This window comes from Leuciscus leuciscus (assembly GCF_965113295.1).
Source record: "Leuciscus leuciscus genome assembly, chromosome: 14".
In the NCBI taxonomy this organism is placed as follows: domain Eukaryota; kingdom Metazoa; phylum Chordata; class Actinopteri; order Cypriniformes; family Leuciscidae; genus Leuciscus; species Leuciscus leuciscus.
In genome coordinates, this window is record NC_138738.1 from 9,282,943 (window position 1) to 9,309,946 (window position 27,004).

The 27,004-nt window shown below is 38.5% G+C and overlaps 1 protein-coding gene across 1 annotated transcript; it reads left to right on the forward strand.

Annotated features, from left to right (window-relative positions):
* The first annotated feature begins 1,067 nt into the window (after positions 1-1,067).
* On the forward strand, positions 1,068-27,004 carry rybpb (RING1 and YY1 binding protein b). The gene is made up of 5 exons (XM_082189503.1): positions 1,068-1,317; positions 1,942-2,067; positions 19,857-20,135; positions 20,219-20,314; positions 23,785-27,004. Exons 1-5 carry the CDS (start codon positions 1,292-1,294, stop codon positions 24,032-24,034), a joined length of 777 nt encoding a protein of 258 aa, XP_082045629.1. The 5' UTR covers positions 1,068-1,291; the 3' UTR covers positions 24,035-27,004.

Sequence of the window (27,004 nt, forward strand, 5' to 3'; positions counted from 1 at the left end):
TGACAACAAAATGGCATTGATTTTGGCATTGATCTCATGTGTTCATTCGTTTATAAGTTCAGCATTTTAAGATTAACTTCGGCATGAAATAAAAATTCATCCTCTATTTGGTAAACCAATTCAAATCAATTGATTTTTTGAGCTTCTAACTTTTAATCAAAACTTAACTCGATCTTCTGGTGAAACTTTTCTGAAGACTTTTCATGGTATTATGCTTTTCCATGGCAACAGTATCAGTGCCTAATTGAATCTGATGCGGTCTGGTGGTACAAGTAGGAGCTCTCAGAAAATGTCCAGTGTACAAGTTGTAATTACCAGTTCTACGAGGATGTGAATGCTTTTTGCTAATTGGAATGTCGTAATTACAACATGGCATGAACACACCTTGACATATGCCATCAATTTCCATGTCCAACTTGTTTTCGTTAATCTGTTTCACTCTACGCACAATTACAGAAGAAAATATTTGTTGTTACTTCTGTTACATCATGACTTTAACGAGTAGACAGGCTAAATATAAAAAAATATATGTGTGACATCAAAAACAACTTAAAGTAATAATAATACATGAAATATTCTTTTTATGACTAGTTATTTGATCAAAAAGCAGAAATAAAATAATTAACAACAGGTTCTTCAGTTATCAGACACTTAAAAATACAATATTGTAATCAGTGTAGGCTATAGAAAAATATCAGCTGATACAAAGGTAAACTTGTTGCACACTGAAGAATTAAAACTGTGGTTATGTGGTCATTTAGTCCTTGCATTTCTATGGCTTACTTTTATATATGATTTGAGATGGTCAACCACAAGACAAAGTAAACTCCTGTATTCTTCAGCATCAAGGTGTCCCAAGTTGAACTTGACTTTTCTCCCCATATATCCCAACTCAACGCACACTCCCCAGTGCTGCTGTTGATATATAGCAGAGTCATTAAGTCATCGAGTAGGTCTCTCACTGCTGCTTTCTCTCACTTCGACGGGCACACAGTCTAATTACGTTTGGCAATCGGAGAGTGTAGTAGTATAACTCTATCCGTGCCGATTATTTCTGGCGAGACTTTTAAACCGACGACAGCGGTGATTGGGCGGCGCAGTCACGGGGTCCGCAGTCTCTTCGCCCTGCCTAGAGTCAGTCAGTCAGTCAGTCGGGGGAAGGCGAGACTGCCTGCAAGCGCTTCTCTCTGTGTGGATCCACCGTACACACACACGCTCACACGGACCTTCACACACAATTATTGTTAATTACTGAACCCTTTTCGGTCTTTTGAGAGTCTGTTTTTCCACCATGGGCGACAAAAAGAGCCCGACCAGGTAAGAAAGCGTCAACAGTCGATAGTTTCCGAGGCGATTTTGGGTGACCGCGCGGCTGTTTTTCGCTCGGTGGACATTCGGATGCTTTTCTCGAGGAGTGTTTCTCCTTTCTCTCAGAAACAAGCGCAGCTATGGCGGCTTTCTCTTTTTCACATAGGACTCTAAACACTTCTCAGTGCCTCTCAGACAAAGAGATTTTCTTCCTACGGGATACGCCTGGCCTCTTCGGACGGGGTTTTTGGTCGAAGTTCAACGTTAAATGGACCGTTTTTGACATTCAATTTCACGCCGTTCACCGACGCGATATCTTTAGCTCGCTGGCTAATGTTAGCTGTCGTGCCAGCGACAACCAATCTAGAGAGTGTAGTATATATGTGTTAAGCCCGGTGACTAGGAGCTGTGGAGAATAACCGTGGCTAGTTAGCTGGTTAGCGTGTATTTCCAGTATTTTCCGGTTCTAATAAACCGCCCTCGCGCGTCACGGGTCGGATTTTCTGTCACTTTCTGTGCCACTTCGGTTACGTTAAACGAATTCGAGACAGTAAAAGTAGGGGTGTAGGATGTTAGGGGGGCAAACATGAAGGTTGACCTTTGTAATTTGGGCTTCTTTTTTTGTTATTTAAGGCCAAAAAGACAAGCCAAACCGACAGCGGACGACGGATTTTGGGACTGTAGCGTGTGCACTTTCAGAAACAGTGCCGAAGCCTTCAAATGCAGCATCTGTGATGTACGGAAGGGCACGTCTACCAGGTATGGGCATTTACACTGGACTTCTGCAGCATTGCAATCCTTATCTCATCCTCACTAATGCAGCTGATTGAAACGCTTTACTTGTTGATTTGCTCTTTAAGATTCATTGAAACACCAGTCCTCTCATGCAAGTTAAATGTAATTTCTTCAGTCTGATGACTGGCACTAGAATGGATTGTGGCAGCCAGCCCGTGCAGTCACTGCAGTGATGGGCAAACTTTCTTTGTCCTGTATTAGCCTGAACACAATTTATTGCATTGGATTTTCGCGCAGATGCTTTCACTGCAGCTCCATGGTCATGCATGCTTGCTTGCAGATGCATACCTGCTATTTGCAGTGCTGCAGTGTTTGCATGTTTGGCTCGAGTCAGATTTCCAATTTAAATCCATGGCTGGCATTTGTTGGGTAAGATCAAAGGCATTTAATGTCTGGGTGTGTTTAGAATTCGTCAAACTGTTTTAGAGGCATTTAGATCAAGAAACAGGAAACAAATTTTATTAGGTTTCCTAAAGCGATTGCAACAGTTTAAAGGTCAATCAGGTGTCAGAAATTCTTCAGAATGTGCCATTTGTTTTGACACATCTGCAAGTGCAACACATTCTGCTTGATTTAAGAATTAGACTAACATGATGCTCACTTGAAGTAAAGCTTAGGGCGAAGAAGCAGACGTTAATGTTGTTTTTCTGGTTTGCCTAATTGAATGATTTCATTACTCTAATTTATATGCTGCTCATTTGGAAGCTGTCACTAACAGGTCTGGGTGTGCTTGTCCATTCATAAAGGTCATTTATTCCAGTGGTTCTCATTCTTTATGTGACCCTTAGTTGTCTGGATGTAACCTTTGCTAATTATCTGTGTTGTTAAAAAAATTAACCATGAGGATCAACTATTCGAATGGCTTCTAAGCTCCTCGTAGGATGTCATGTATTATTTGCCTGCTGTTTAATTTTTCTTATTTGACCGTGCAATTTGATGTACTGCTTTTTGCATACAATATTTCAGGCTAGTACGCTGATCATATTTTAGGTGTTAAATAAGGGGTACTCCAGAACCAGGATTGAGAACCACTGATTAATCGACAAATGAATGTGTTCGGTTTGCCTGAAATGCCACCGTGGTTGTTTTCCTGTAAGCAAATGTAGCTGTGTATCCTCAGTTACGTATGTACTACGTCTGTCTGGCCTGCGCTGTGTTTGTTATGATGTGTGAACCCGCCAACACTTCTCATCAGCTGACTGATGTGGTGTCTACAGCTATGAGTAATATGCGGCGGCACGCAGTAATCCCCAAGCTCTAACCTTTTCATCTGCTCTTTTACACCCAGTGCTTTTCTGACATTTGGGGGAAAGAAGAGGTGTCGGGAGAAGTTAGACACTCCAAAGCGGCGTATTTGTCAATAACGATTAGTCAGTTTATTCCCTTCGAAAACCCAGCTTAGCTCATGGATCTGTTTTCGGAAATCAGGCGCGTTACGTTCATAGTAATGACAGGAAATGATGCCATGCGTGTCGGAAACCCCTCGTCTCACTCTCGCTGGCAGCAGCCCAGCTCCTATCAGTCTGCTAAATAGAAATCGCACGATGAGAGCCGCTCTGTCTCTGTTTGATCTGCGCTGTCAAGCTTTGATGGATGCGATTGTTTGCTGATGTAAGAAGCCTGGCTCCCTTTGTAATGAGGACTAATTAGCCATCTTGTCCACGTTTGATGTATTCCAGTGGTGCACGGGGGGGAGCGTGGGGTGCTCGCAGCGAAATGATGCGCTCTCTGACAAGGGTGCAGCAGTTTATGCTCCCATCTCAGCACCTTTTATCTCTGTTTCCCTCCGTGAATGGGTCTTTGTGGTGTGATAACGCATTCCACTCACCAATTATTTTATCTTTGTTGGTCTTTGGAGTTCAAAGAATGAAGCAACTCCCTGTGCAAGGATGTATGTAGATTAGCAATGCATGTTTGTTTGTTTTTTTCGTCATGTAAAGAAAGTCTGTTTAAAGTGTCGGGATGGTTGCTTCGAAGACTTTATCTGATTCCTGAGCTCATTGTGTTCAGGCATAATGCCGCGAACTTGGCTGCAGGAGAGTGTGAATGGTGTCGGTAGACTTTTAGGATGATAATTAAAGGCAAATTTTAGGGATAAATGTAAATTAAGCATAACAGATTTTCTTTTGCTCAACTGAATCACTAACTGACCTCATAAAGGTTTGGATGTTCACTTATAGACTGGGCAATTTGACGCTCAACAGTGTGCTAATGAAGTGTTGAATGAATTATATGTATGGCTTTCATGCTCGTGTATCCGCAACTTGCAGGATTGTATGATTTGGATGACATCTTTGCTGGAGGGCTTGTCTCTCATTGTTTTTTCCCCACACAGCTGCTGCACACTTCATAAACTCGTTCGCTTTGTGTTGCCATGGCAGTAGAGGTTATCTAGGGTTACGCTACTGTCAACCCAGCAGAAATTTATCCTGAATCACTGTGGGCTCGTTGCATGATATGCTAGACGTGTGGTCTATATTATTTGTGAGGTAACACTTTTGGATTCAAGTTGCCTTAAGATGGCTTTAATCTTCCATTCTAACTAATCTACTAAAAAAACCTCCCTCAAGCAAAACTTCAGGACGATCTTCTTTCCTCTGAGCCCATCGAAATAAATTTCCTCACACCGCATTCCTTGCAGACCTTAAAGCATCATGTTTTAATATTAGATTGGAATCCTGAGAACAGGAGTGAAGAATGTGACACCTTCTTTCAGTATCATATTCCGTGGTTTCTATGTTCCAAGATGCATATCAGTCACCCACAGGTTAGAGGGAACAATCCATTAGGGTTTTCTAAAGTTGATTGATGTGCCGGATCAGGGGGAAGTGCCATTTGGCCTTTGTGTTACCTTGATCTTCAATGCGGGTGTACTTTTACTTCCCCTCAAGCTCCCTGCCAGGTCCCAGACAAAGTTTTTCATCCTTTAAACAAGTGTCCAAGTAGTTTTGTTTCTTCCTATGTCAGTATTGATAAAAGCAAACATTTAAGACACAAGAAATGTTTTACCACTCAATGATAGAGGTGGGGAAAATCGCTTCACAGATGCATTGCAGTTCCTTTATGGTTCTGGACTAAGCCGCAAAAAATCATTCGATTTTTACGTTATTAAAGATTCTGTTTATTGATAAAGCATACACAGGACAAAACATTACAGATATAGATGTTTGCTGCAACCTTGCAGAAACAGCTTTTTTTAAATGCATTTGCAGCAGCATAAATGCATTTAAAGGGAACATGTAGGCTATTTATTAACTCCTCACTGTATATGTATTTACACACACTCAATAGTTGATTAGTCTTGTGCACATCCACGGAAATCAAGACACACACTGATTGACATAGTTGAAGGCTGTTCCGATATGTTATTTCATTTACACTGAATAAAAACTGCAGAGCCGCCTCTTATTGTATTTCTATTGATTAACCAGAGCAGACATTTTACCAGGGCTGTTTTTTGTTTTTTACAGAATCTTTCCATAGAATTTGGCAACTGTTCTCTTGAACTCTTTGAAAGATTTGAGTCGCTGTATCAAAATTCAATCAAATAATGAGGTGTCTTCTACATTTCCACTCATACTCAACTGACCGTTTTAGTGTCTCTCGTGTGTCATGTAAAGGTAGACACACAGAGCAAGCTGATGGAATATTAAGTATGTCATGGTGCAAGAGTTTCATACAATCTTTGTGATGCCATGGGAAATTGAGGCTTTAAGTGCATTGTTCCGCTTGGAATAACATAATATTGTCTTGACACTATTGATTCGTGAAATCAACAAGGATGGCAGAGATTCTGTGTGTAATTGATGGAGCAGAGATTTACTATCCAATAATTTGCTTCGCCATTGCTTGAGTGCAGATTGTTGAGGATAATGAAATAACATAATCAGACTGCTAACACGGTGTCAAATTCCCCCATGCCTCTACAAACACACTTAGACACACTTCTGCTTATCCACAGTTATCAGCATTTAGACCTGCTCTAAACCACAGGCATAAGCTTTTAATCTATTCCAGTGTGTTAATTGAGGGTTTAAAACTTCTTTTGATTGCAGACATTTAAGCGAAAGAGCACACTAGTCGTTTTTCACTAGAGCAAAAATGAGAGATCGGAATGCATGAGATTTTGTGTCTTAAAGAGGTCAAATAGATGTTAAGTAGTGATTGACCAATATATTAGCCAGATTGATTCATCAAACAATATGTGGCCATTGGGATTGGCAGAATCTACCAACAGGTATTGAACATGTTATTGTTAACATGTTGTTATACTTATTTTTTCACTTTTATGAAGACTGCATCTTATTTGCTGTCATTATATATAGTGGGGTCCAAAAGTCTGAGACCAACAGAGAAAATGGTTCTATTTTAAATGCATGATTTTTCCTTTTCTTTTTTCTAATTTAAATTTTCTTAAAGTTTTTCTTAACATTATCAGCATAATATTCTGCCTGTGTAAATGCAACGACAATATTGTACATTTTACGAACATCTCATTTGCTGTCTTTAAATTGTATTAGCCTACAGCGGGGTCCAAAAGTCTGAGACCACCATTGAAAATGTTTTGTTTCTAATATATTTTTTTAATTCATTTATATTATCAGCATAATAGTCTAAGTGAAAAGTTTTGAAAAAAAGCATGTACATGAATGTTTAGAAATATTTGATTTGCTTTTACTTGCTTATTTTACAGCAGCATTTAACAAGTTTGCACAGAACCTGATGATCAATTTTCTTTTTTGTTTTACATATAACTAATATTATGTTTTATACTTTTCAAACTCTTATACCTTTCTTATAAAGGTTTAAATAGGATGTTGAATCTCAGATTTTCAGAGTATTCTCAGAGTTTTGGACCTCTCTGCCCTGGTGGTACTGGTTGATGCTTAGTATTGAGTTTGAACCAAGTGTGTGTGTGTTTGGGTGGGCTGAAATAGGCTTGAAAGTGATTTAGCAACAGAGAAATTGCTGGCCATGTGATTCTGAAGGGAGACAGATGACAAGACACCAGGGAGGAGGGAAAAAAAAGGCCCCAAAAGAATGGAGAGAGTGAATGAATGCAAGAGAGTGAGTGTGCGTGTTGTACGTGTGTGCGCTGTGAGGAGGGGGTTGTGGGCCACTGCATGCTGAGTTTGATGGACGGCTCTGTTGGGATGTGCTCACTCAGCCAAGAGGCTCTCAGAGGGAAGGCAGAATGGAGCACATCATTACCCAGCACTGGGAAGCACTGGGCTCACCCTCCTTCAACTCCCGCTCTCCTCCGCATGTCATTCACTCAGTGGAGCAGAGGAGGCTGCCGTTCGCCTGACTCATGCGTATCTCACGTAACACAGTCAGTGACGTTCGGTGACCACACTTAATCAGCTAACTGAGTAGGAACTGAAGCGGTTGTGCCTCTCTGTAGTCTGTGGAGCAGAGCGCTGATGAAGATGGGAAGGCAGACCGACTGGTAGAGTGACTGACAGCTTGTCTTGATTGGAGCTTGAATCTGTTTTTGCTGGAGGAAATATAAAGCTATTACAATCTGCAGCTCTGCTTGTATGTAGATGTTAGCGCTAAGAGGATTAGTCAGCCTACTTTATTGCTTGCTGATGTGTTTTTCTATGACATTAAATTCTTTAGAGCAGTAAGGGCATGGATTTGCAGATAACGTATGAAAGTGATGGTGAGGGAAATATCTTTTCTGTGAACTCTTCCTGTGAAGGTTTTATTTTACAACAGCAGTCTGTTTGAAAACTCTGTCACATGGCCCCTAGAAGTATTTAGACTCTTACAAGTCACATACAAAATATAAAATCAAGCAACATCTGAAAATAAATGCTGCTAGAACCATTTTAAAATTACTTTAACTTGATTTAAAAAAAGAATGAATTAAACAAATTTGACAACCTGTCTCCAACTACAGTTTGTCTTAAGAACTGTGCTTCTATTGTTTTAATAATTTTATACTTTATGAAATGTTCTACTTTTTAAATGCCACTTGCTTTTAGATTTTAATGCTGTGATTTAAAGTGTGACTCTAGTGTTCAAATACTTTGTAGGCCCACAGTCTCCAGATATTTTAGTTGTGTGGGAGTAACTTTAACTCAGTACTGAAACTTCTCTCAGTGCAAAAATGAATCACAAAGGAGCAGTTCAGCAACAAGACATGGTTTCCTATTTGAGCGCTTAACAAAAAGTGCTTCTTTGTTGCATATCTACTTATTAGTTTAGCAGAGCAGGCCAGTCTAGACATAAATATTCAGTAAATTGTTGTTGAATAGGGTGGATATTGCACAGCCTTTAGCTCGTTCTTACTCATTTGAAAAGTGACCTGTAATTACAGGTCAGAGGCAACAGCAGGACACAAGGTTGAGTGAGTCTGATAGAAAAAGTATCACTCTTTCAGGTCATCATATAAGAAACATGACAAGCCTGTGCTGATAGATGGATCCCTATGTGGGTTCCACACAAACTCTACACCTGGTTTGCAGTCTGAGTGATGAGGCTAATTGTGTGGTTTCCTTTGGTGAAAGGTCAGACAACACAGGAAGCTTCTCTTGGATGGATCAAAAAGAGAAAGAGATGTTTAGAGAGAAAGATATGTTCATGTTTGCTTTTTTGCTAGTTTTAGACAGGCCCACACAGAGTCTGTGCCTGATTTCCAAATGCAAAATACAGGTCATGTTTTTGTTATGCCACTCCAAGAACAAATTGTGTTGTGAGGAAAAAAACCCTGGTACTACTTGCAACGGTCTCTTTTTTTATATATATATTTTTTATATAAATTGCTCTTATAATGATGTTTGTAATTTTTAGGCATTTAGTCATAGAAATTTTGTTAATTTATGAAATTAGAAACTAAACATGTAATATTATGTAATATTTAGTTTGAGCTCCTGACATGACAATCAACATTTTTCTATTTGGTGTTCTATTTTTATTTATTTACTTACTTATGTTATCCGCTAACTTCCCCGTTTTCACATTGCATTTCACATCCACATCTTGTGAGAGCAGTTAGATTTTTCACCACAGCTGAGATCTTCTCCCCAGAGAGCAATTTCCTCGGGGAAGAAGGAGGGCAGAATCCCTCCAGAAGGTGGAGATGAATGTTTAATGTCCTCCACCCAGTTGAGAGCTACAGCACGGGAACCCAGGGCCTGTTCTCTAGGTGCTCTCTTCACTATCTCCGTTCTGTACAGCAGGCACAAAGCCACTAATCGCTCAGGAGAATGGCTTATGGGAGCCCTGTCCCAGAGCTTGTTCAACACGCGCACACATGGCAGCTTCATCATCCCCCACCAGCCAAACGCTTAATACTGCTACGCCAGAGGATCAAGGCGCTCCGCGAACTGCCACTGCACATAACTGTCGCGTTTGCCGTGATGTAAGAGGCGAACCATGTTAAATCTAGTGGTGAATCTCACAGATGCTGTCAGGAAATGTCTAAAAAGTGTAGCATATTTTTAGGACAAATAAAGTTTTTTGCACTGCTTTTTTTTTTTTTCTCCATCTGAGATTAATTAAATCCATTGGCTCAGTAGAGAGTCTGGGTTCAGTTTAACTAGCCTTATCCTTTAAATGACAACAGGTTGCTTTTTAGATTGCAATCTGCCTATAAAGGTACAGCACCTTGTAGTCCAATACCATGCATAAGTATCAGATATGTATCCCATTGACCTGACTGTCCTCTCTCCAGGGCACTTTTTGGCCCCATAGCATGCAAGAGTCAATGACCATGATTGCCTGCTTATGCTGCACTTGAATTGGAGAGCTGTGTTAATTGAGCACTTTTTGTAGCCTCTCTTCACTGGAGCGTTCTCTCATTCTGTCTTGCCTCTACATGCAATCTGTTTCATTTAACGCAGCCATAATTTACTGCACCGCTAACGTTTGTGTAACTGAAGCCTAGACTGGAGCCTCACCGAAATGCCAACCTCTCTAGGAATTAAAGAGCCTCCATGTGGGGTGTCATTAATTACAGCGCATCAGTTTAAAGTGACACATGCCACCATGGGGGGCTTTTCAGACCAAGGCTTGTTTTCACACAGTTCTACGCTCACAAAAGGACCAGTTGTATATTTAAAAAATAAAATAATAATTTAATGCCTTTTAAAAAATATTTATAATCTACTTCAGTTTGAAAAAAATGTAGTATAATATTCAATGATATACAATAATTTGACTAAATAGGGTTTTCACAGACATAAGGAGAATACTCTACTCCTCTGCCACACTTCCAAATTGACTATTTTTTCGATTGCCATGTGCTCTAATAATAGATTTAACCAATGATTAATATTTAATTTTTTTTTTAGTTGTCCAATGTTGAAGAATAGTTTTTTTGGTATAGTAGAACAGTGTAAACTAATTTTACATTGTGAGGTGTTGTTCCAATCTCTGAGAGATCTTCTAATAAACAGAGAAGGAGATAATGGTATTTTAATCTTAAGAATAATGTACAGTTTCTCCAAAACCTCTGACCTTCTCTGAACCTCTGTTTGATAATGATAATTACATTTATTTTATTTTTTGTATATTTTGTTGTTTTAATATTCAACAGAGAAAGGGGAATAGCCAGGTCCAACAAGACCATTTAAGCTAAGAAAACCTTTTGAAAAATCTTAGTTATAAATAAATATAAATAATTTTCTTAGCTGAAGGGTTTGATTGCAACTGGGCTTCTTTGCAATGAGAATGGTGGATCTTGAAGATTGTGTACTGTTTGAGATTTTTAATGGTCCATGCATTTTCACTTGGTTTAATGCACAATTTGGCTCAACATTTTCTGCTTGTATATCAATATGCCTAATAATTATAAATAAATAAAAATGAGTATTTAATAATAATAAAATAATAATATTTTTATTTTTCTGAAAATATTGTACGGAAAACTTTAGGGTTACTCGTTAATATGCAGGCAGCCTACAGTGGTCTAAGGATTTATTATAAAATATTATATTAGAAAAAATTGTTTCTTAATTCTGTCAGTATGTATGCAAAAACTAAAAGTCTGTCTTTAATATGAAATATGAGCCTCTTATATATCCACTGTGGGAAAAAGCTCCTTTACACTGTAGAAAAACATATGGATTATCATATAAATTTCTTTAGAGAAATTTCTTTTTATACACATAGGATGGAGGGAGCATTACTGAGAGCAAATCACGTCTGTTTCATTCATACTGGAAGCTGAAGGGTTCCCTTGTGCAGAAACTCCACATATGCCTCTCAGAAGTTATGTAACTTGACGTTAAAGGAAATCCCTAATGTGGACAAAGGCATCATGCTATCGCTGTAGCTGAATAAAAAGAAGATAGAAACGCTGACTGATTAAATATGAAGACAATAATCACATTACTGCAGCAATATGGTGTATTTGAGTTATTCAAGCCTTCTTGGGTATTTATTTTCATCATCATAATAAAGTAAAGGCCTATTTATAATGCAATGCTAATTGACACAGCCTTTTTCACTGTATAGAATACTATAAAATAGAAGCCACATCAGCTCACAAAAGGAACTTATTTCAAACACTCGACTGACGTTATGAAGTGAGTTTAAAGTAAAAACATGTTATTAAATGTTGTCTTTTGTTGGACAACAGGTTTATAAACGCTTTGCATTGCAAGTTTGGGAAGATGTTTGACACGTGTTGCTTTTTCAAATGCACATTATAAGCGAGTCAAACTCTCAGTGGTTTCAGAGATGGAGCAGCATTTACTACTGATCACTAACATGCTGTGCCATTAATTTAATTACATTTTATAAAAATCGCAGCTTTTGCAATTTCATAATCGCACTAAGCCAAGTTGCAATTTCGGTTTAATTTTGATTAATCATGCAGTCCTAGGATACAGTGTGCTATATTGTGTACTGCAGATTTTGTCAAATGTAAGTCATCCAGATGTTCCATGTATAAAGAAAATGCTCAATACTTAGTATACATTCTCTATATAGCAGAAATAGACTTTAGTTAGAGGTAGGCAATATTTAATTTAATGCAAATGAAAATAAGGTTCTGAGGGAGAGAGATACAGTAGTTTGTCTTTACATATTAATTTTATTTGGATTTTTGTCAACAGGAAATGTTTTGAAAAGACATAGGTACTCTGTGTTTTGTCAGCCGAATGATGGACACAAGTATACAACAGTAAATTGTCCCTCACAGCGTTGTGTTCATTCAAGTGAAATTAAATGTGACATATGCCCTGACTAATCCATAAGAGTAGTATGAAATTCCAAAACACAGTCCCTCAACCACAATGACCTCTCTCATCCAACTCCATTCAAGTTTCCCTTGACTTGGCAACCAACATCTGTTCGCTAATGTGAGTTTGGTCAGTGTCCATCTCAAACTGTATGCCATTTTTCTCTTCCCATTGGAGAGGTGCCACCTGTGTTCATACACGAGTCCCAGTCAACAGGGTGAGGTTGTGATGAGGCGGTCATGTGTCGATCAGTAAATAATGCATTGTGTGTGTTTTGTCGTGCTTAGTGAGTGTTGACAGCAGTCCTGACATGCCAGTGAGCTCTCGTGGCTGAGTTACAGCTGGCACTGATTCATGGCTCAAACACTCAGCCTGTTTCTGTCTCTCTAAACTGCCCCTGATACAAATCTCCCCTCGTGGCAGGAGATCCACCAAGGGAAGGTTAATCAAATCAATCACAGGCCTGTCTGCCGCTAGACTCCCGGGCTGACCTCAGGTTGGAAGGGATTTCTGGATCCCCCTCAGGAGGTAAACTAAGCCAAGTACCTGTTAAGTGGAGGATCGTGCACTTTTGACAAAACCCCAGTCTGGATTAGAGCAAATTACCCAGTGCTAAATGTACTACAGTGGATAGACTGAACGATTGGATGCATATATATGTAATAGTGTAAAGTTTCTCTGTGAAAACAAAACAAAAAACATACCGTTCTCCACCCACGGTTCGGCACACATTTAATCTCAAATCAGAAGATACTTCTATAATATGGTTTGGTGAAGAAAAAAAAAAAAACGCTTACAGATTTCCGCTAATGTATGTTTCTGTCAATGGATATGTGCCGCATGGGTTTCACGTCAGAGTAGCTGTCCAGTCAACTGTTAAGTATGTAAAACTCTGTTGTGGACATCACAATTCCTCATGTGTTGGTGTGTTGCTGATCAGCATGGCATGTGAGGGAGATGCGCTGCTGATAGAGCTGCTGCCTGAAGACATGTCGCGATGATTAAATAACCGTCTGATCGCGATTATTTTATCTAACCGCAGTGTTTCAGGCAACCGCGATTATTGCGCTCCTTTATGGGCCTACGGCACAAGGGGGAGTCATGGACCAAAAGAAATAGTCAAGCACTAATTAAGTTTTCCTGCTATCTTTTTGAAGTCATCTGATGTCATTCCATAGCTTAATGTGAGGGACAGAATTATATTTACATTATTAAATTAAAGTTCACGGAAACTCGTCTTCCCTCCTCTGCAGCCGTCAATCATTCTCCATTCAGCATTCAAACAGCTCACCTCGTCCGGTTACGACAGGGTGCACGGTAATACTCTCTCCAATATGATATATTCACGTTATAATGCTTGATCTGTAGAAAAGGGGCTATGGATTTGCATAAATGACTTTAATTTGCTGGAGTTTGCTGTTTCTAAATTACTCTACCGTGAGCATACACTGCACACACAGCACAAGGACTATGAATTGGCATCAAATGCACAATTACTGGAATTTAAAATTAGGAATAACCAAATGATCAATAACCTGTTGGACAGATATATACTAGGATTTGTGCACTCAAATTCACTTTGTGCCGTGAACTTTTAAATGTGCACTTGCGCTGCGCACTGTGACTCCATGTGCCGCTTTGTTTTGAAGCGTTTCATTCATATTATCATGGTTTTGCGCACTGAAAGATTATTAAAAGGCTATTTTGTTCTGTCGTATCTATCATATCTTGTTGCACCGTTAAAAAGCTGCACAATACATTTAAAAAAAGCATCTTTTAATTTTATATTATTTGTTTGTATGTGTGTGTGTGTGTGTATGTATATATAATATATATAATGTATATATTCTTTAGATTCATATAGCCTATAAATATAAAAATTGTTAAATGAATGAATACATGAATGAATTTTATAAGTACTAATAGTTATTTGAAATTTGATTAATGTTTAGATTTTATAAAATTTAAAGATACATTTTTATTTATTTTAAGAATAATAAAATAAAAATTACTTTTTATTGCTGATTTATGCACAGGTGAGACCAAAACCGCACACATTGCGCACATAGTGCTAATTCGAACAGACTCAAAATACTAACGAAAGCGCTGGGTAGGGCTTGATGATAAGCGGGAAAGACAGTTGACAGAACTGTGCGTGTTTTTAAGCCTTGGCAATTTAAACGTGCGCACGAAGACGCGCATGACAACTTGCGCTGTGTGAAGTTTTCTGTGTGCACATCTGGAGCACGCACGCATATCTTAGTATATTTGTCAAAAATATCGATATTTCAATATGTATCGATACTAAAATATCTGAAACGGTTCCAATACTCCTTTTCGGCAGTATCGATACCAGGGTTCCAGACCATTTTTTGAGAGTGTGCGATTTAAAATTTTATGTGGTTGCATTTGTGCGAGTGCATGGTCATGTAGCCTACTACTCAGTTAAATTCACGCATGAATTTTCCTGCATTGAACTTGTTTTAGTGCCCGCCAAAGTGAATTTTTGTCCCGCCAAAGTCTTATTTGATCGGTGAGTAATGTAGATGAATTGCTGCGCTTGTGACAGGGCACATGTTTAACTGAAAGAACGAGCAGAGAGAGAGACCCGGCGCGCTCTCTCTCTTCGGAGCCAAGCGAAAGTGGAAACAAGACTTCACCGACTCCAAACTAAGCGCTGTCTTGCTCTCTCTCCCTAGCACATATTAATCAAAATAAATCGACACGGTGGTAAAAGGTCGGAAGACCAAAGTTTCATGTGGAGCATTCTGAGATATTTTTTTTTTTTCTGAATTACCGCTGGGTGTGAATTGTGCTAAATAAGTTGCCTTATCTTCTCTGAAAAGCGTTCCGCACATTCAGCTGACATAAAACAACACTTTAATAAAACAGGAAAAAATAACTATCCAGTGATGAAATGTGTCCTAACTGCTGGTATAATCACACAACGCGCATGACACGTCCAATTCGCGAACTAATGACTCCAGTTTGAACCGATTCATTTTAATGAATGGTTAAAACAACTGATCTTTCCAACAGTGAACTCAGGAGACGTCTGAATCGGTGTATAACTAATCAGTAACACTTTACAATAAACAGAGCAATTCCAAGAGGGTCCTCACACCATCGGTGCTCGGGCCCTAATAAGGTTCTGTTTATTACATAAATTACATAGCCTAAAAAGTACAGTTTGCTTACTCAAGCTTTAAAATAAATAAATCAACTTGTTTTTTTGAAAAGCATATGACTACATTTTTCCACAGTGCTATCAAGAGTCGATAAGAGAATCGTTAAAGAATCGGATCGATAAGCAGAATCGTCAGTGTCATTGATATTGATAAAATCTTATCAATTTCCATCGCTATGTGAAGACAGTAAAATTATAATCAAACATTAAAGAATAGGGGTGCAACGGATCAAAAAACTCACGGTTCGGATCGTTTCTCGGATCAGAGTCACGGATCGGATCATTTTTCGGATCAGCAAAATTTTATTTTATTTTTTTATTAACACTTTTAAATTGTTAAATTAAAATATATAAAATCAACTTAAAGTGCACAAGGCATAATATCTTCTTTTTAACATAATTAATGAAAAACAACTTAAAGTGCAACATAAAAAGGCATCTCCTTCCTTTAAACATGGACCAATGCTTTGTGTTTCCACTGTCATATAGGGCTGTCAAAATTGCTCAAATTACGTTCGAATATTCCCTCTAAAAAACACATATTCGAATTATTCGAACATCTGGTTGCGCATTTTGTCAATGACGCGCATTAGGCCTATGTCAATAACAGGACAAATTAATACAAAGAGACAAAACTACTTGTGTAGTTCATTTAAGTTTAAACATATTTGACAACGTATTACCTTGCTCGCTCGCACTCGCAGGCACTCTTTCTCTCTCTCTCTCGCCGTCACCCATGCTGCGTTCACACCAAACGCGAATAGAGCGTCTGGCGCGAGTGATTTCAATGTGAAGTCAATGTAAAGACGCGTTTACGCACGTCTGGAGGTTTTGCGGCGCGAATGAGGCGTCACGCTCTCTGCGGTTCATAACGCTTGCCATGACCACGCTGTGTGTGGACTGAACATGCGCACAACTTTTTTTTCATCAATCAATCCGCGGATCACGTGAGTGCCGAACCGAAGATATTGATCCGAACGGATCACGGATCGATGATGATCCGTTGCACCACTATTAAAGAACATGTTTTTTAATAGTTTTTTTTTTTTGAGAGTTAAAAGATTAAAACATTTTGGTAACATGAGGTCTTGTGTCACTGTCAGTCTTTTTACATCAGTGCAAAACTAGGGTATGCAGATTAAGACCACTATTCATCAGCATTGCATTGATTAATTTTGCATGTAGCAAAAAAAAAAAAGAAAAAAAGGGTGCGACCAAATCATATGCTGGTGCGACCAACTGAGAAAGTTGGTAGCACCAGTGCAACCAGTGGAAAAGTTAGTCTGGAGCCCTGATCGATACACTGATTCCAGCCGCACGTCTTAATCTCGGCGCGTGGTTACAGGTATTGTGCGTAATTTTATTAATTCCCGTCCCGTCCCATTTATTCAATGTCCGTCTTTGAATAAATACAGTCAGGTAAATACAGTCAGTTTTGGAACGTAAATAGTTGGGAGAAAATGCATGTGGTATAACAGTAAATTGGATCATAGTAAGATCATAACACAGTGTTAATCATACTCTGGAATGGATATGTTGCCATTATAGCATAAATGTAAAAAAAATATAAAAAAATTACCTTGTAAATTTGTTTGCTTTTCCTTAGTTATTCTGCAGTGTGTTAGTTCCTGATCTCTCTTTTTTCTTCCCTTGACCAGCACAGACCTGATGCATACTATTCCCACATGCTCTAAAAGATGCTCTTTTGTATCATTTGCCAGGGGGCCCTAAAGCTCATCTAGATTCCTTGCAGAGGTTGTATTGATTGGAGTTGTGCTGGCCTCTTGAACATGATTCCCCATTATGAGGGATTGATTGGCTTCACATTGGCTGGTCTCTGTGAAAAAGGCGTCTGTATCACATCAGTCATAGGGAGTGAAAGAACCATCGCTATCTAAGGGCCACATCTTTTCTTCAAACCACCAGTAGACAGCTGTTAGTTTTATCTGGGGTTATATATTGGTTTGAGTTGAAGGGCATCAACAGGACCATTAGGTCTGGGATCACTATAGCTGCTTCTATCAGTACTTCAGTTGCATTCTGCCTCGTTTATTATTCTGTGGCCTCTTACATTCCTAACCAGGCACAACATGACAAGATTCTGGTGATAACCTTTTGCGACAAATGTTGTGCAGCTTAACAGTCACAGCCAGTCTGTGCAATGTGTGGATGAGTTGTTATTATGCATGCTTTCTTGCAGTCACAAATGTCCTCTTCACAAATATGTGAACACAATGATTCAGTCTTGTTTTTACATTCCAAATGTATTCTTAGGTTTATTTTCTGTGGTTACCTTTCCGTGAGAACACGATAAGCAGGACAGTACAATACATTGGCTAAGCCTTCATGTTTGTGCATTTATGTGAGTATATTGAGTCTGGCCTTAATCTTTCATTCATGAGTTTTAAGAATCTTACCGCCATCTAAACAGCTAAACATTCCCAACTGCGACTGATCTGAAATGTTGAGGTGAAGAGGACTCCCGAGTCTAAATGTTTAGACAAAGCAAAAGAAAAAAACACTTCTGGGCTTCAGCCCCATGATCAGTTGAAATCCTCTGTTACCCCCAGCTGCTGCCAGATGTTGGCCATTATGCTTGAGGAACGTGAGTCGGCTCGGGCTGCTTGGCGCTCTGCCTCAGATCTCAGACACAGCCCCTCGGCTTTTAATTAACTCAACACCGCGCCGAGGAGAGAGAGCCTCCAGCTTTCCATCGTTACAGAATGTGTGTGCGCACAGAATGTGTGTGCGCACAGAAGCAAAAAGGTTTCCTCACCCACATAGATACTATTCTTTAGTAAAGAAATTCATATTCTCGGTTTTATAAATCACTTCTTACCTGGTAATTTTTAAACCTGGTATATTCATGATGCACATGAGAACAGAATATTGTGAATGAATATAGATGAATATTGTGCAGTTTCAGGCTTGTACTTTTTGTAAATTAAGTTCTTGTGTTTGAACATTCAAGCGCATAACGGAAATAGTAAGAAATTATACAAATATCTGATTTCACTAAATAACTCATGTTTGGGTCTATTCCTCAGACAAAGCTATTGTATGTTTTTATAAGACTTGAGATCAAGTCGTATGGACTATTTTTATGGCACTCTTATGGTACTGTTTTTTTGGAGCGCCCAGATATTCTGCTTTTTGTGAGTAATATTAATAATGTTTTTGACCATCATTCTTTAATCATATTTTCCCTCTCTGTGCTACTTTTTATATGTATACCCCACGTTTTGATGGAGCTTGTTTGTTTCAGAGAACAACCAGACTGAAAACTGCTTTCTATCCGGTTTGTGACAAATGGGGCCAAACCTTCTAGCTAATCTGATTAGTCCCTATGACAATGACATGCTGCAAATGTCCCACCCTATGATCCTCACAGTCATTTATTAAAGGAGTAGAGTAATGAGATTACACATTCAGCAGACCCACACAGCTGGCGATGGGCTGTCATCACATTCGGGGACCAGTGAAAGGGTTTTAGTCACTGAAATGCCTGCAGGGGGCATTACCTGGCTAGGTATGCCTTAAAGTATTCATCACAATCCACAGAATCTGTGCTTTAAAATGGTTTTGTGTAACCGCTGACTGAGGTGGATTACATGCAGACATGCGATGGAAAGGAGACTTTTTGATGCTGTTCATTGCTGTACAATGAATTTCTGGTCAAATTTTATTAACATAATGATGTACGTTTGCTCCAAAGAGCCTTTTTAATAAAAATAAAATAAACTTAGAACTTATAAATAACTTATATTTATAGTAATATGCAATATTTCAACTCTTTCATATTATATACATAACTAAATAATTATGAAAAATTATATTAAATATATACATACATGCATACATATACATATACATATACACAGGGCTCAATTACAATACATTGTAATTAGGCTACTTGTCCGGTTGGGCAAGTAAAATTATCTTTTACTTGTCCCTTCAAAAAATCCACTTGTCCCGGACAAGCGTTAATGTTGAGCACTTATTTTAACCAGTCTTATGTGAACGTGTAATTTGAAGTGTTGTAGCTACTTTCAGAAAAGGATGTATTTTAACCTATATCCTGGTTGAGTGCATTTCACCTCAAATTTCTGTTGTAAGTGTATCTCAGTAAATGCAATGGGGTTTTCCCCCTAAACCTGAGGGACAAGACAAGGTTATTTTCTGTGGTAATCAAATGCAGAGATGTTTGAGCTTGTGTTGAACCAAGAACATTCATTTGAAAAGGACATTATATTACTTCAGACTTTAGATGTTGAACTTGTACTTGTCGATAACCTAGGCTCACCAGATGAGTGAAGAGTTTACTCTATTGGTTTGTGTCACTCTGATACTATCAACTCTGTTTGGCTCCACAGGAAACCCCGGATAAACTCCCAGCTGGTGGCACAGCAGGTGGCCCAGCAGTATGCCACCCCTCCTCCCCCAAAGAAAGAGAAGAAGGAAAAGCCAGAGAGGCCTGAGAAAGATCGGGCAGAGGGGGAGCGTCCCGACAGAAATCCACCCGAGATCGAACGCACGGACACGGACAAGGACAAGGACAAATGCGAGAAGGATCAACCTGACAAAGAGAAGAAGGACCGGGAGAAAGAAATTACCCCAGCCATAACCAAGAAACCCAACAGCAAAAAGAACAAGTCCGTTAATCACCAATAAGAATTTGAGAAACGTCTGATTTATGCTTTATGGCATTTGTAATCAAAAGACTTTCTCTTTACAGACCCAAGTCAGACAGCCATCAAAGCCATCACAGTGAGCGAAACAGCATTCAGTCCGGAAAATCCACAACGAAAACTAAGAACTCTCACATCTCCAGGTAACCTTTATTTTTGTATGTATTCTTTTTATTTTCTTTTTTTTTTTTTTTTGAAGCAGTGACAGGATCAGCAGTCAGTCAGTCAGTCAGTCTGCCTACTAGGGATGTGACGGTGAGGATATTTTCCCACCGGTTAATCGACGTGTGACAACACCGGTAATACCGGTATCACCGGCGGGGGCTTTTAAATCGCTAATTTAAAGGCGAAAGTAAAATGCGCGCATCCGCACGGGCATTCATAATGGAGCAGAGCAATAGGCAATATTAAGAGTAATAGGCTAATGAACTCACCATTCAAGCAATCAGCCCCCAAATTGGCGCTAATTTGAAAGCGAAACCAAAATGTGCACGGCCGCACGTGTCAACGGGAGCGGAGCGAGCAGAACAGAGTAAAATGTAAAAACTGCATTCATAATTTCGGAAAAACGCTCGCTCTGCACCATTATGAATGCACTTTTTACATTTTACTCTGTTCTGCTCGCTCCGCTCCCGTTGACACGTGCGGCCGTGCACATTTTAGTTTCGCTTTCAAATAAGTGCCAATTTGGGGGCGGATTGCTTGAATGGTGAGTTCATTAGCCTATTACTCTTAATGAAAAACACAACAACAAAAGTGATGGGCAAGAGATGTAACCGGTGTTGCTCATACTCATACTCTTTTGTATAGCTTATACAGTTAAATTAAATTCGGTTTTAAAAGTTTGACCAAATTTGACCGGTTATTTAAAAAAAAAAATCTCACGCCAACGAGCACTAGATGAGCAAAACCACCAGGCTGAGTGCCATCAAGAAATACACAGTCTGAAAGTCTTAATAAACACTGATATTTGGGAATAAATTATGTATTGCAGTAAATCGACAGGATTTTACCCTCTCTATTTAATGCGTTTATAATCGCTCACTTGTACGCACACTCGAACGTTATTCTGGCTTGTTCAGTTCCAGCTCATCAGTCACCTTTCGAATGATTTGGATGTGAGAGAAAACACTCCGACCACCTCCAGTTTTAAAAGGATGTGCTCCTCGCTGCAGTCGGTTTCAAAGTTCTCTCTTATGGGATTCGAAGTGTCATAATTGCCGCAAACACGGACAAGTTTGTTTCAGGCACCACTTTTTCAGTTTAAGGTCTTGCTGCTCACCATAGTCACCGGTCCAGTTTTAAAAGAACGTGCTCCTCGCTGCAGTCCATTTCAAAGTACCCTCTCCTTTCCACTTTTAGTTTTCGACGTGATCACAGATAAAGGAGGACTTACTCGTACTCAAGCTCCTGTGAAACACCCGTTCAGCGCCATTATGCTAATACTTCAAAAATGCACGAGCCCACAATGCATTGGGCACTACAGTACAAAGCCGTAATGCATAAATACAGTAGATTAATGTTGAAAATGAGCTGTAAATTAACAGCAGTTGCTTACCGTGAAGAATATTTCCCAGAATGCATTGTTTTCTATAGCACATTACCGTTTTAATGGAAAATGGTATGTTACTGTCAGAATTTCGCCCTTTTTTACAGCTATTTTGAAAGTAAAATGCTGTTCTTTATAACTCTATTCATCAAAGAATCCTGGAGAAAAAAATATTGCCGGTCCAAATAAATAAAATTAAGCACCAAATCAGGTGCTTGTACCCTGCCCCCTGCCCCCTGCCCCTGCCCCTCAGCAATGCTCACATAGTCTGGAAAGGTGAAGACACTTCTATTAGCACTAGACACTGCCATACAATTTCATAAACATGCTTAATGCTGCTGTTTAAAAGCCCAAATAATGGTAATGTAATAATAAAAACTGATCTGACTTGAGAATGTGTTGCAAGTCACTCTAACAGTGAACAAAGCTGGCAGTCAGCAGTGACGAAAATCACTGTAGAAAATGCCCTGATTCACAAATGCCTCTCTCTCTCTCTCTCTCTCTCTCTCTCTCTCTCTCTCTCTCTCTCTCTCTCTCTCTCTCTCTCTCTCTCTCTCTCTCTCTCTCTCTCTCTCTCTCTCTCTCTGAATGAGCGAGTCGTGGGCTGATCTCAAATGAGCAGCACAGTTTTACTCCCACACACGCCCTGTTGGCTGCCGTCCCACCATTCTGTTTCTGTCTGCTTCTGCCAGCAGAGCTCATTGTGTCACATTGTCTTGGAGGCATACTAACAACTGAGGCTAATGCCAATCAATGAGATTTAGCTTTGTGCTTTTGCTATGCACACAACTCTGGAAATATGTCTCCATTTTTTTCAAAAGATTTTGTTTGTTTTTTGTGTAAATGTCAGTTTTGGTGATTTAACTTTTGAAATGTCTGCTGTTCATTGTTAATCTTGCTGATCTCTGTTCATATTTGTCTACTTTTCTGCTTTTTGATTGATCAAACAAATGTTTAGGAAATGTAAACCTGGTCTTATTTTCTCTCAAAACCATCTTTTGACCTTTTACTTTCTGCATTCCAAGCAGTGTTTAGGGATTTTTACTTCTAAATGTTAGCGCTAGTGAGAGAGTAACATGTTAGTTACTTCTGTCTTTTGCATTAAAAGCTGTGTGGGTGGACTGTTTTTACTGTGGACAAGTGTTTGACCCTTCGACGTGGTTTGCATGAAACAACCATCCTTTTCTACATTTAATTAAAAATCATGCAAATACTGCGAAAGGTGAAAAGCAGGACTTTCCCCCTTTCTAACCATAGAATACTCATTGTTTGTTATGGCTGAGCCCAGAGGGAATCTGTACCCTTTTTTTTCTCTCACCATTTTCTTCACTGATTTAATTTATATTTTATATAATATATTTTATTATTATTATTAATAATATTTATTCTATATTTATGTAATAATTGAATTTATTTAAAATATCATTTTGATAAAAAAATTATTTGTTTAAAAATGTACACTTTTCCATTCAAAACATCTCTTATGCGTACCAATGCTGCATTTATTTGATCAAAATACAGTAGAAACTGTAATATTTTGAAATATTTGTACTATTTAATGTGTTCTATTTTGCTTTAGTTTAAAATGTTATTTATTCCTGTAATTGCAAAGCTGAATTTTCAGCAGCCATTACTTCATGATGACTTGTTGTTCTAGAAGCATTTCTTATGTTTATCTATGTAAACAGTTGTGCTGCTTAATTCTTTTGTGGTAACCATGATCCATGAATATTTTTCAGGATTTTTTGAATAACAGAAAGTCACTTCTGATTAATTTATTGCATCCTTGCTGAAGAAAATTCATTTCTTTCAAAAAAAAAAAAAAAAAAAAGCTTTTGAATGGTATTGTATAGCCAACATAACATTTAAAGTCTATAAATATTAAATAAAATAATTTGCCTGCATTACCTACTTTAATAAAGTTACCTTGGTTTTGTAAATTGCATTTTAAAAATGTAAGCCATGACTATACAGGTGCTTGTTACTTCACTATCTTTACTTTCCAAAAGTGCGTTCTTTGTCGCACTACCCATCTGAATATTTCTCTCTCTCTCCACATCGCAGGCCCAAGCTGAAGAACATTGACAGGAGCACAGCCCAGCAGCTGGCCATCACTGTGGGTAACGTCACAGTGATCATAACAGACTTTAAGGAGAAGACCCGCACCTCCTCCACCTCGTCCTCTACAGTCACCTCCAGCGCCGGCTCTGAACAGCAGCACCAGAGCTCCGGCTCCGAGAGCATGGACAAGGGCTCATCCCGTGCTTCGACCCCAAAGGGAGACCTCTCGGTCGGGCACGATGAGTCATTCTGAGCGCCACGGACGCTGTCGAGACCGCAGGGATGTACTTTGCCTCCATTTTCCCCTCACCTTGCCCTGAGCCAACTCATGTTCATTTCCATCACTGAAAGGGGGATTTATGGTCCTCTTACCCACACACACTCATATACGTACACATACATTTGTGTGAATGGTGCAAACTGGACCATGGTATTGGGTCGTTGGACGACCTGTACCTCCTTTCCCTTTCTGGAGACATCCCACTCTTGTATGTATTGTTTTATATTTGTACATGGATGTGCAGCTGAATCAACTTTTTTTTGTTTTGTTAAAAAAAATGATAAATGTCCACTGTGCACAATAACCACCGACATTTGAACTATTCTGGACCTTTATTGCTCTTATTTATTATGTTGCATCTGTCTACTTTAAGAGATTTGTTTTTTCTTCAGTTTCACACAGCTAAAGTAGCTCAAGCCGACGGCTCCCCTTTAGTGTTGAAACAATCTTGCCGGAGATTCCTGAGAAACTTCCCGCAATGGTGCTAGATACACTGTGAAATGGTTTCAGTCCTCAGACTGACGTTCACACCATAGAAACAGATCCCTCTACTCTTGAAAACAATGGAAGTACTTGTGTCCTGGTGTCAGGCTGCATTCTTCTGTTGCTTTGTTTTGGGATTTTAGTTTTTTCCATTTTGCGAGACTGGTCTGAACATTTGTGCACTGGGGGTCCCTAGATCTGGTTTTTTATCAATGAACTAAACGGATGGTGTTTTGCATCCGCTTTGTTATGGAGAAGACAGCTGGGATTCAAAAACTGCAAGGAGACATTGCGAGCATGATGTCAGCTTTGAATTTGAACATTCGAAACTGAGCTTTCTTAATGCTCACTTGGCTTAACGTCTGGTTTTGCAAATGTATTTGAAACGTTTTATTTGACAGCTTTTGATGTCCTTCATGGTCTACATATGATGTATTGTAAAACACTAAAAGGGTTTGACGTCTCAAAGGTCCGTAGGCTTTTAACGTTGAAGAACTTATTTTGCGATTTCTAGTTCTTTTTGATTCAAAATTTTAATCTTAGGGCTATACTCAGCCTTGTTTTATTCTGAAGGCAAACGTGTGACACTTTCCCCATTATTTTCAGAAACGTACATGGAGAGCAGTGCTGTAGTGTATTTACTAAAACAGTCCCACCGCTAGAATTCAGAGACTTGCTGAACATGAGCTTCAAACTGTCATTGAATGCATGGGAACTCTCACAAGCATTCAGTACCAACATTTTTTTAAAACTGTTTACTTGGGTGTCATGAAAAATTGACACAAGCATGATTTCACTCATTACTGATCCCCATTGACTCAAAATACTCAAGCTGTCTAGCTGGCGTTTCCCACAAATCTAAAAGTCAGCAAATCGTCCCTTTGAACTGTATTAAACTTGTACAAAGTATGTGTATATGATATGAGTTTTATTTATTGACGGACCAAAGGAATTTGATATTGATGACATGCTAGGCAAATGAATAATTCAAAATGTAATTACCATATGTGTGAGATATAACATTTTAATAAAGTCTAATATAATCCATTTCAAATGTGTAATTCTTGTCCTCTTGATATATGCAGAATATTTGTATACTTGTAAATTCATAGACATTCAAGTCAAATCTGTAAAGACAACACTGACTTCTGTCATTGTACTGCGTGTTAATTCTGCTATGGCATAGAATTATTACAGTGAATTCCCATCCAGCTGTTTTCCCTCTTTGAATTGTTCTTTTAATCTTTTGTATGTTTTGAAATGAAGAGATAAATGGACACTTTGATGCTTTGAATGGGAAACTGCTTCTGTTAACAACCTTCATGCTTTACTGGTTGTTTTGAGAGGGTAAACGTGTGTCTTCTGTATTTGTGATGTTAACCAACCAAACCGGTATTGATTGTTGAATACAAAGCATTTCAGTTGTATTGATATTGATATTGATTTTGTTTTGTTACCCGTTTAGATCAGTGCAATTCAAGGTAGACACTATTCGTAAAATCTTTTCTTTTACTCAAAGTATGCAAAGTAATAACCAGAATGGGAGATCACTGGGGCTTTAATTATTCTGCATTGTTCAGATTGTTGAGATTTTACTACATTTTAACCCCTGCAAAGTTATTGAATTTGCAATGTATAGCTTAAAAGAACATTTCGTAAAATGTATGAACATAGCCATTTTTTTCACTTGCCTTATCCGCTGTCAGAAACGTGAATTTTGTAAAATTGTAAAGGAAAAAAAGAACAAACAATGAATTGTATCTTAATTTATTCAAATTTGAGGAGAAAAAACAATTGCTGAATTTAAATTGCTTATGTATAACTCAAAATGGTGCAAAAGCCAACATAATAGGCTATGAATAGCAATGGAGCTAAACTTTTTTTTTTTTACGCGCAAGCAGTTCTGTTCTTGTGTACGACCAGTAACCTTAATTTACTGTGTAAAGATGGTTACATTTTTTTTAAGGTGTTTTTTTTTTTTTTTTTTTTTTTCTGTCAGAAACCCAAATATAAAATGCTTGTCTACATATGCTATTGCGTTAACCTTGTGAAATTTCAGTGTACCTGTATAGTCCTGGCTCCTTTAATTTTGTCAATATCTTGTTAAAAAAAAAAAATGCTTTTTGCAGTTTTCTTTTGCATAATAATTTTTCATTTTGTTAGTAAAAATCTTTTTTTTTTCTGGTTTTGTTCTTGCTATTTGCTGTTATTTGTAAATTTTGTATTGAGCTCATTATTTTAATTGTAAATGTACATTTTACTGCCCTTTCTCTTCATTTTTTTTATTGATCACTGCTCCTTGTCTATAGCTGATACGATGCTAACATTCGACAGACTTCTGGCATGTGCACGACTTTGCTTTTAGAGGCTTCTTTATCATTTCCCATGCTTCCAGTAGAAATGTCTATTGATGCATTTTGCTTGTGTTTTTTCCACAAATAAAATGTTCAATTTATCTAA